Source organism: Tetrao urogallus, assembly GCF_951394365.1.
Source record: "Tetrao urogallus genome assembly, chromosome: 3".
NCBI lineage: Eukaryota > Metazoa > Chordata > Aves > Galliformes > Phasianidae > Tetrao > Tetrao urogallus.
Genome location: NC_136815.1, coordinates 10,695,034 through 10,706,328, shown reverse-complemented (window position 1 = coordinate 10,706,328; position 11,295 = coordinate 10,695,034). Strand labels below are relative to the sequence as shown.

Below are 11,295 nucleotides of genomic sequence, written 5' to 3'. Positions count from 1 at the left end.
GAATCGGCTGGAAGTGCCGTTGCCACAAAGAAAATTTGTTATTAGAGGTCTCATGAGATAAGCTGCTGATTGTAAGCAGGTTGTGTAACGGATTGTTATTTAAAGTGTTCCATTTGTAAGCGAAGTTGAAGGTCTCTGCTGTAACTGAAAACACTTTTTCATCCGCCAAATATGAGGAATTCTTGGTGGTTTTTTTCTCTTTCTTGAAATTCTAAATGTTGCGTTTGTTAAATAAAACGTGGCTTTCAGCCTTTAGCTTCCCTAGTCAGCCTGTTAATTTTTTCAGCCTATTAGAGGTGCGGATTCCGCCAGCACTAAATTGTGAGTGCTTTGCTCAGTACTGCAGACAGTTGTTACTGTCTCTAACTGCTGGGCACTCCCACCAGGATGCACCTTGCTTAGCAGTGCTTCCCTGCTTCAGTGCAAACCACAGGAATCTTCATAGGAACAATAATTGCTACGCATCTGTACCTTGTATATGGACACACCACGTCACCACGCGCCTTAAAGGATCTTCTCCTTGTTCTTAAAGTTATCCAATGCTCTGCACTAACTTAGGCTTTTCTCATGTTATATAAACTTCATTTTCCTGTACATTTGGGTACAAATCCAAGAAAGGATGTAAGCTTTGTAACACTCAGTAGTTACTCCCTGGATCCATCTGCGGGTGTCTAGCAGGTAATACACTGGCTCTATGCATCACAAATAACTGCTGGTAAAAAGAGCTGCCCTGGTGGTCAGGTGGCAATTTTCTTATATCTGAAATTCAAAATACAGGATTCTTTGAGCTTTGGGAGCCTTAGTGAGTTAGGTTTCTCCTAAGTCATTTTTCTTAACGTACAAGCTGATGTTCAGTACAAAATGTAGCCAGGATACCCAAATGCTAAGCTTTTCATTCTGGGTTGCTGTTTGCTAACAGCTTTCCTTTATTAGACTATTATTAACCCCAATTGCACTTGTGTGCAAACCACTTCAAGCTGAAATTATTATTTTGTAATTGAAGAATATTAATCTGCAAGCTGATTTCGTAGCTAAAAAAGGGAACTGGGGCATTATTACTTGCACTGAGCTTTTGTATTCAAAACACTTCATGAGAATTAGCTGGGTAATTTTCATAATGTGATCTAACCCCAAAGGTCTATCTTCTCAAAACTCCGTAGTGATCAGGAGTGCTTCTGCCTGTAAGCCCAATTGAAATACTGGAAAGAGATTTGAGAGCAGTTGAGCACTACGCACTTTTTTGTCCACTTAGGTGTGAAAATCAATTCTCTTTTAAGACATCTCAGATCAAAGACTGTTCAGGAGAGAGGTTATTGATTTTCAGAGAAGTGATAGAGTTAAATACCACAAGAGAGGAGGTTAACTATTGTTTGTCTCAAAAGCGGTAATGGTGGTGGTGGAGGGATCCCTGTGTTGTAGCTTTGTCTTTCATCTCTAAGTCTGTGGTTAAGTTTTCTCTGTCATCATTTATAGGCAGAACACTCAGAAACAGAAACCTGTGTGAAACTCATGTTGGTTCAACAATCTCTGCAGGGGTGCAGTAGTGTTGTCCTCGTGGATCTAAATCAGCCCTTACCAGTAATCAGGCTACCAAGTCTTCAGATGCAGAGATGTAGCTACACATTCAATGGCTGCAGTTTCTCACCTCAAATGTGGTTCACGTGGGTGTCTGGATGTTTCAGATAATATATAACATTATAAATGCTAAATTATGCCAGAGCAATTCATACCATTAAGCTGGTGCCATGATGATGGCAAAATACCTGATCTTCCTTTCCTCCTTTGCTGCTGCCTCGTTGGGGTGGCTGTTCTTACTGACAGCTCATTGCTGCTTCATTGGGTTTTGTGTCACAGCTGCGACCTCGCTGTTCCCACATGCCCTATGTCCTGCCTAAACTCTGCTCTGGATAGAAGTAGCTTGCAAGGGTTAAAGAATAAAAATAAGTGTCTGTGATGAATAGGCTGATCAGTGTGAATCACAGAAGTGGAAACAACAGCAGTTGAAGCTCGAATCTTAATCTGTTTTGGCTATAAGATATCGTATGTAAACAGGCATATGTTAACAGTTCACAGAGTAATTTGTGTCTCACTGCTTGACGTCAGAAATTTTGCAATATTTAAGGAAAGAAACTCATAGGTGAGGCTTTTTTCTGTTCCATGAGGAGTCTTTTACAGATGCAGCAAACCTAGGTGGAGTTGGTGAAGATGTGACACTGAAACCTGGTGAGAATCTGTCTCTGCCAGAGAAGAGAAGTTCCATATAGTATTTTGATTAAAGAAACATCTAATCGAACAAATAAAAGGCAGTAGGGATCTATATACAACAGTGCTCAGCGGTGCCCTGGGGCATGAGACATTAGCACAGCTCTCACTGGAACAGATCTTAAAAGCAGACACTCCCTCTGTCTTCCAATCAGTGGAGCCACAAAGTGTAAAAGAAGAACTAATCAGGCAGGCATCTCATGGAAGATTTAGCACACTTGTGCTAAAAGGAGCATGCACTGCTCTGAATCAAGGGTACATTCATCATTACTGCTCCTGAGCTGTGATCTTATTCATTCTAGAAGAATCACAAAAACTGGGCTAAGTCAGTGCTCCCTTGAGAAACACCCGGAGCAAGAGCAGGGGCTGGAGGAAGTGAGATCGATGACTCAACACCAAGGCCAGCACACTGCCTTATTTTAGACAATGTCCCCTTGGATATACTCATGTTTCCTCATGAGTGGCTGCTGACAAAGGTCTTACCTACCTGTGGTCACAAGCACCTCATGACGTTTTTCTCAAGAATAGCTCCAGCACTGTGGCTGAAACCAGTGCAGAATTCACTGTGGAACAAGATTAACTTTCACTGTGGCTTCAAGTGAGCGTTAATCTCCAGCTTCCCTAGAAATCTCCCTGTATGGATCGGAGGTGCAGCGTGGCCCTACTGACAGGGCTCTGTTACATAGTAAAGATGCACCTGGGAAACATGTTTCCTGGAGTGGGAAATTCCTCCTTTTCCTTGCTGCAGCCAAAGCATTAAATCAAGGGCACCTCATCACAGCTACAGCAAAACGTCGGTCATCCAGGAGTTTTTTTGACACAGAAAGTTCTGACTGCAAATAGTGATTCCAAATCTTCCATAAATAACATTCTATTTTCTGTTCCCAGAGGTCTCACTGCTCATACATGTCATTTAAGCACGTGGCACGCTCACAGCAGTGTCCAGAGGGAAATTCTGTGTGTGTATGCCAGTGGGTTGTAGGCTGCTGGCCAGCAACTGAGAGAAGGAAGAATATCCCATTGATTGCTGAGCAGGTGAAGTGCTGGGATGCATGCAAGTCGGGCAGTGATACCCATGGATGTGCTCAGCCTTCTCCTGCTCGAGTAAGCTCAGCAGTATAACAGGACCGCACCAACTTATGTACAAAGGCATGCGTTTTATTGTTTCTAAACACTGCACACAAGGTAGCAGTGGGGTGGAGGAGGCTGTGCCTCGCTTGGTTCTTCTGCATTTAGTCCAGACCCGAGGACAGAGCTTGAAAGCATGCACATGAATTGAATTGCATGGGAAGCTTACCAAAGGAAGTGTTTGCTTGTAAACTCGGCATGAATAGGATCCTCTCTGACCGCAGGGGAAGCGGAGAGCAGCTCATTCACTGCCCGCTTGTGCAATCGGCTTCTGAAGTAAGAACAGGGTTTGAGGTTTAAGACCTGAACCTCCACACATCTCCAAGCAACAGAAGCAGCTTTCATACTCTTTGGTCTGAAAAGGGACAAAGTCAGGAGGTGCTGCTCATGAGACTCCTTGGGTTTGATAACAACGGGCTTGTCAAAAGGGAATTACGTAGCTATCCCAGCAACAGCAGCCCTCAGACAGGCTTCTGGGAGGGCTCGAGGGGAAACATCTGAACACCAGCACACTGCAGTCCCTTTGATGTCACTGCGCTCGTGTCATGTGTTTGATATCTCAGCACTGAATCCAGCACTGAATGTCACAGAGCATAAGGCTGATTGTAGCATTACTATGGGTGTGATTCCTGCCACAGAATGGGAGCTTTAGTTCTCTATCACCTGAGCACAGGTTTTGGAGCCTTTTCCGTGCTGGGGGATTCTATACAGCAACTCTGCAGCAGACCATGTGTTGGCTGCTGGGTTTGCACTGCTGGCGTTAAATCCAGCAGTTGTGTAAATGTCATTAGAGGTCTTGAAATAGCTTGTAATGTAATGGTATTTATTTTTCTGATAGTTTAATATTTGCCTGATAGTTTAATATTTTCTCAAATACTGGTGTGCTATGCATCTTCCAATATCTAAAACAATGACTTATTAATTTCGTCCCATAGCAAGCAGCCAGTTTATTTATAACTGGCCCAATCCAACAGAGTCACTCTGCGTATCCCACGAGACACACTGTCAGAGTAACCGGACCTGTCCCAGGCACTGGGGAAGTGGGGAGATGGTTACACAATTCCCATTGCCGCTGGCTGCTCCAGTTACAGAGATAAAGGGTCAGAGAAGTGGAGCAGTGGAGACAGATAACTCTGTGAGCATCACAGGGCGAGCAGCTGAGCTCGCAGTGGAAGCACTGCCGAGCTGAGACAGATGTTGGAATGCCATGGGAGAAGATTTCCTTAAATAACACAGGAATGAAATGGCAATGCCCAAAGTTCCCTTAGGGAGCACTTCAAATTGCTGTAGGATTTGGGAGGTGCTCTTCACAAACCTTTCCTGTTTTCTGCATGGGTTCACAACAAAATTCGGCTCGTGCACCAGCACTGGCAGAAGTGGCCAAGGGGAGATGAGTTTCAGCCCTCTGAGAAGTACCAATGTGCACTCAGCAACCAGCCGGCCCCGCTATCCCCTGCTTTGTTATTTTTCATTCTGGGGATCAGCTAAAATTAGAAAAGACAGAAGCCCCAAGCAGGGAATCAGTTCTCTCTTTAGACTAGATATCGGGAAGAAATTCTTTACTGTGGTAGCGGTGAGACACTGGAACAGGTTGCCCAGAGAAGTTGTGAATGCCCTCTCCCTGGAAGCATTCAAGGCCAGGCTGGATTGGGCTGTGAGCAACCTGGTCTAGAGGGAGGTGTCAATGCCTGTAGCAGGGAGTTGCAATGAAATGATCTCAAAGGTCATTTCCTACCCAACTATTCTATGATTCTGATTCTTGTTGCACTCTGCAGCATGTTGGAAGGAATTTGGTGATGGTGAGTCCATATGTGGACCTTTCATTGTGATCCATACCTAAACAATAAGAATGACAATAGGATACAGAACATTATTTGGTCACAACTAACTTTGCTACTATATGTTTATTCATGACATTAATGCCATGAGCACCCAAAAGCATTTTGAAGGAGGAGGGAGCTGGGCTGGTTCAGCCTTGAGAAGAGAAAGATCTGGGAAGATCTTGCGGCCTTCTGGTACTTGAGGGGAGCTTAAAAGCAGGAGGGAGGCTGACCTCTTACAAGGTCAGGTAGTGATAGGACAAGGGGGAATGGCGTCAAATGAGAATCATGGAACCACCAAGGTCAGAAAAGCCCACAAGCCCCTTGCCCCGTGCCACAAAGATGGCGGCTGCACCCCGCGGAGCAGAACCGGGCACGGCCCATCACAGCAACAGCCGACCGTCAGTGCGCCATCAGTGCTGTGCGGGCTGGAGCCAGGGCATGGGGAGCACAGTGCTGGCTCAAGTGAAGGCACATCCCTGTGTGCTTGTCGGTATGTTGGCTCAACACAGGGCTCTGGACAGCAAAGAATACGCAACTGTGCTTTCTGGCTCCATAAAGGGCTTTGAGAATAGGTTTCAAGATTGCCAAGAGAATCGATTTATGTTTGTGACACCATTTTCAGCTGATAAAAACACATGGCCTGCAAGGGTTCAAATGGAATGCATAGAGTTGCAATCAAAGATTGAGCTAAAAGATCTGCTCAGTTTCAGAATCCCTGCTACCAGAGAGAAATATCTGTCCCTTCTCAATCACACCTTATTTGTGTAACCGCTGTTTGGCACATTTGTGAATGGTTATCAAGGATGGGTAGCACTTTGTGAAGATGTACTTTGTGAAGTACACAAAGAGCAAAATTTCATCCAGAATCTCTGATGAACACCTTGAGAGCTCACTGAGAACTGCAGCCACTGCCATCAAACCAGCCTGGTGCGTTAGCTTCACAAAAGCAGGGTCACATATCCCCCTAGTTTTATGCTTTTGTTCCTCTCTTTCTTTCAAAATGCTTTAAGACAAATAGTAAAAACTAAAATGTTTTTTAGTTATATATTAATTATATTGTATATTTTACAAGGGATGTTCTGAAAGTAATGCCTTCTGTTTTACAGTGTTGGGCCATAACATGAGAGGAGGATGTTGGTGGTACAGCAGTAGAGGTGGATCCTTCCCACCAATACTCGGTTCCATATTGTTGCTGTGCGGCAGATTGCAGCAGAGGGGCAGAATGGCACCTGACATGGAAGTGCATATGAACCAAATGCATCACTGAACAACTCCATGCAGAAAAAATGGCACCTACTGATGTACGCTGACACTTGTTGAGTGTTTCTGGAGAGCAAACACTGGGTGTGAGCACAGTGGGGCAGTGGGTGGTGGTTCAGCAGTGATGACAACAGGTCACTTTGCTGGTGCAGATTGGGCATGGAGGCTCTTGTTTACTGCTGGTGAGGATGCACAGCTAGTGGTGGTGATTGTGCTGAAAAAATGTGCTCTGTAGCTGAGAATTTGCTCTATCAAACAGTGTTATTGTGCTCTTCGTAGGTGTTGTAGTTTCCGTGGAAATAAATAGGAGGCATGAATTCTATAGCAACTTACGTATATGCAGCCAAAGGCAATTCCTCCTCACTCAATGTGGCCCAGGCAAGCCAAAGGGTTCCAGTCCAACCATCGGCCCACCCCCACCATGCCCACTAACCATGTTCCTCTGCCACATCCACACGCTTCTTCAACACCTGCAGGGACGGGAGTCCCCGCCCCCCGGCAGGCTGTGCCACTGCATGACCAAAAGAAAGGGACAGCGGGGCACAGCTGGGCGCCCATCTCGGGACACCTGTACAGAAGTACCGACGGGACGCAGCCTTCCAGGAGGAGCAACACGAAGCAGAAAGGCTGACGGGTCCGTGCGTGCTTTGCCTATAAGGGGAACAAAATACAACGGCGCGTTCCGAGCTGCGGTGAATCGCTCAGAAAAAATCTGCAGACGTTCTCCGAATTGTTTGTTAAAGGGGGGAAAAAAAAAAAAAAAGAAGGCGAAGAACGGAAAATGCAGCCCCTGGGATATCCCTTTATGGCATATGCATTTTATGTTTAAACGCATTAATGGCTCTGCTATGCCGTGACTCAACCAGCAGCACGGTTTCATGCGTTTCTTAAAATACACGGCGAACGCTGACGGCGGAGCCGGGGCTGAGGGGGACGGGCGGGCAACCCGCGGCACGGGGAAGCCTCAGCGCCGAGCTCCTGGAAACGGGCGCCGATGTGAACACAAAAGCCGGCCGTGCTTCCTCCTGAAGCGCTAACGCTGCAGCTCCCCGCGCGTTTTTCTGTTTGCTGCCCGTTTCTCTATCGCTTTCCTCCCACTCGGCGGCTCCCCCCCACAGCCGCTCCGGGAGCGGCCCCTCCCTGGCTGCCGAGTTTCACGCGGGGCTGAGCGAGCCAAGGAGCCTCGTGGCGACGGAACAGGGCTCCGCGTTTCGCTTTTATGCGTCGGAGAACCGCGCGGGGTCGGGGTTAACCGGGTGCGGCGGGCGCTGCGGGAGCATCGCACCGAGAGGCTCGGGGGCACGGCGGGGCGGGCGGAGAGCGGGGCGGGGCGGAGCGGGGCCGGGCTGAGCTCCCTCCTCCCACTTCCCCGTGCGTCAGGGGCCGGGAGGAGGAGAAACCATCTTTTTTTTTTTTTTTTTTTTTTTTTTTTTTTTTTTTTTTTTTAAAGCCTCCAACTACTTTAGCGCGGAGTCGGCAGCAGATGGTGGATACGGCCCGGGGCTGCGGCGGGGACAGCGAGGGGATGCGCCAGCCGCGCTCCGCCTGCCCTTAGCCCGCCCTTAGCCCCCGGCCCCGCTTCTTCTTCTTCTTGTTCTTCTTCTCCTCCTGCTCCTCCTCTTCTTCCTCTCTCCGCGCCGCTCCGCTCTGCGCCCCCCATGAGCCGCCCCGCGCCGCCGCCGCCCCGCCGCGCCGCCGCGCTCCTCCTGCCGGCAGCCCGCTGCCGCAGCGCCCCGGCCAAGCGGCTCCCGCCGCTGCACGACGGCCCCGCCGAAGAGGCTCCGGCCGCCAAGTGCCCGCGCCTGGCCGAGTGCCCCGGCGGAACCCCGGACTGCTTGAGCGCCCCCGGATCGCCCTGCGCGCCCGCCTCGCCCGCGGCCGGCGGAGGGGCGGCGGGGAATGTGGGCACGGCGGGGCCCAGCCTGATCGCCTCCTATCTGCTGCTGCCGCTGGCCGAGCGCGAGCAGGTGTCCCGAGCGCTGAGCGTCAGCTCCGGCAGGGAGCTCCGCTGCAAGGTGAGCGCTGGGCGTCCCGGGGCGGGTCGGAGGGCGGCGGGGGCTCGGAGGGGCTCCGAAATGGGACGAAAGGCTTTGGGGCGGTTTGTGGGTTCCGTTGGTTTGGCTTTTGCTCCCCGTCGTCCGTGCGGAACGAGCGGCGGAGCCGCGGGGAGGGTCTCGGTGCCGCTCCGAGTGGAGCACGGAGCCCTGGCGCTCCTCCATCCCCGGCATTGTTTGGAAAGAGTCGCTGGACGCGATTCCGCTCCCGACGGCCTCGAGAACGAACGCTGTGCTCATTTCCTCTGCACAGGTGTTCCCTCTCAAACACTACCAGGACAAGATCCGGCCCTACGTCCAGCTGCCCTCGCACCGCAACATCACCGGTGTGGTGGAGGTGATCCTCGGAGACACCAAGGCCTACGTCTTCTTCGAGAAGGACTTTGGGGACATGCACTCCTACGTGCGGAGCTGTAAGAGGCTGAGGGAGGAGGAGGCCGCCCGGCTTTTCCGGCAGATCGTGGCGGCCGTCGCTCACTGCCACCAGTCGGCCATCGTGCTTGGAGACCTCAAGCTCAGGAAATTTGTCTTCTCCAATGAAGAGAGGTGAGCAGCTGTCACCGGGCGGGGAGTGGGGAAGCCTCATTCAGAAGGGCAAAGAGCATCCTAAGGGTGGGGTGGGTCCGTGCCCCATGTGTGCAGTGGGGCACCCACGGGCTGTGGTTGGGTGTTGGCTAAGGGAACGGAGGGAGCTCTCCATCAGCCTCCACTCCTCCAGCACAAGTTCAGTGAGATCCACTGGTAGTCACGGGGCAGCCGTTGGGTCTTGGTGGTGATGGATGAGTTATAGGGCCAAACGGATGAAGGGATGGGATGTGGAGGGAACAAGGACAGCACAGTGCTGCTCGGCATCTCCGTGCTAGTGGTGGTGCTTCTGCTGCTCTGTGGATGTGGGCATGCATGGCATGGAGGGCGGCACATGGTTAAATGTCCCGCGGGGGGGAAAAGTGGTAGAACTTGACCTAAAGCCTGAGTTATAGCAAGGTGCTTCCAGCTTCCCCCATCTGCTGGCACACTGTTGGGATGAGCTTCTAAATTTAGACCAGGGAAAGCATTCAGTGTCTCCCTGGAGAGCTGGCTGCTCTGTGCCCCGTGCTGCACGTGGCAGAGCTTGGAGTGTGGTGTCAGCCCCAGGAACTGACCCTGAGTGGCCGCTGTGCTGTAGGAAGCTCAAAAAATGGGTACAGGCTGCAGCGGGGTCGTGCTTAATGTGATGAAACAGAAGAAACCGCTGTCTGGCTTTCTTTTTTAACTGCTTCTATGGGATATCGGTTATGAAGGTGATAAGACAACGAACCAGTACTGCACCTCTTAAACAGAAACAGCCGTATGTTGACATGCAAAGAAAGTAATTCCTTTGAAGGAAACTATTGCAGCTTTTCCCGCCCCTAGTGAGATGAAACATTTGTTGAAATGTTACATTGCACATAGCCTGGCTCGTTTGGAAATTGGTGTTGCACAGGCGAGTGTCATGTGCATTGCGTTTGGCAAGAAGAGGGTTAAGCAATGGCAGGCGGGCGCTGGGGCTCACCAGCACAGGTGCAGTTTCAGTGCTCCCGCGGCCAATCCCGGGCCCACGGTTCGCGTTGAGTCACATTTTCCGTTTACAGAACCGATGGGTATTTTGCATTGCAGCGGGAGGTCACGCCGAGGACAGGCTGCAGTTAGCACATCCCTGCGGCACGTGAGCGGTGGCTGCTGGTGGGAAGCTCCCGGTTCGCCACCACAGGGACCGGGGCACCACCTGGAAAGGCAAAAGGGAGAAAATAGGGATTGAGGAAGCCGGAGAGCATGGAGAGTGCAGAACAACCAGGCTTTCTTTGTGTTGTGAAAATGAATGCTGGGATGGCAGCAGGAACCTCGCTGCCATTCCTCGAGAGCCCGGCACTTGCTGACGTCCCAGCAAACAACAACAATATACATGTAGCTACACTTGGGTCTGGGGTAAGCATCCCCAGTGCAAATTAGGAAGTTGTTGCCTCTCCTTTGCTAATGCGTGGAATGGAGTGGTGATTGCTGCACGGAGCTGTTGGTCTTGCTGCCCTGCGTCTCTAACCCAAGGCTTCCACCCGTTGCCCCCCGCAGGACGCAGCTGAGGCTGGAGAGCCTGGAGGACACGCACATCATCAAGGGCGAGGACGACGCGCTGTCGGATAAACACGGCTGTCCCGCCTACGTCAGCCCTGAGATCCTCAACACAACAGGGACATACTCAGGGAAGTCAGCCGATGTGTGGAGCTTGGGAGTGATGCTCTACACCCTGCTGGTGGGACGCTATCCCTTCCACGACTCGGACCCTAGCACTCTGTTTTCCAAAATCCGCCGCGGACAGTTCTGTATTCCTGACCACGTCTCCCCCAAAGCCCGATGCCTCATCCGCAGCCTCCTGCGGCGGGAGCCCTCTGAAAGACTCACAGCCCCAGAGATCCTGCTCCATCCCTGGTTCGAGGCGGTCCTGGAGCCAGGATATACAGACCAGGAGACAGGGACTTCCGATCAAATCGTTCCAGAATACCATGGAGACAATGACGATATCAGTTCCTTCTTCTGCTAACCCTGAAATCTCACGAACCTCGTCATTCTCACCTCTGGCATCTCCGTAGGGTTTCATTATTTTATTTTTATTTTTCCATGTTATAGACTCAAAGCATCTTAAAGTGCCAGTATGGTCAGAAAAGTGACCTTGTTTCAGATAAACGTCGACCCACAGATCTCTGCGTGATCTCCCTGCCAGCAGCTCGGTCCTGCTGCCCGGAGGAACCACATGG

At 50.7% G+C, this 11,295-nt stretch overlaps 1 protein-coding gene across 1 annotated transcript; it reads left to right on the top strand.

The window, feature by feature from the left end:
- Positions 1-8,131: 8,131 nt before the first annotated feature.
- On the top strand, positions 8,132-11,081 carry TRIB1 (tribbles pseudokinase 1; the record flags this gene model as incomplete). The annotated part of the gene is made up of 3 exons (XM_079533692.1): positions 8,132-8,488; positions 8,781-9,073; positions 10,613-11,081. The coding sequence occupies 3 exons, from the start codon at positions 8,132-8,134 to the stop codon at positions 11,079-11,081; spliced, it is 1,119 nt and encodes a 372-aa protein (XP_079389818.1).
- Between the last annotated feature and the right edge of the window lie 214 nt (positions 11,082-11,295).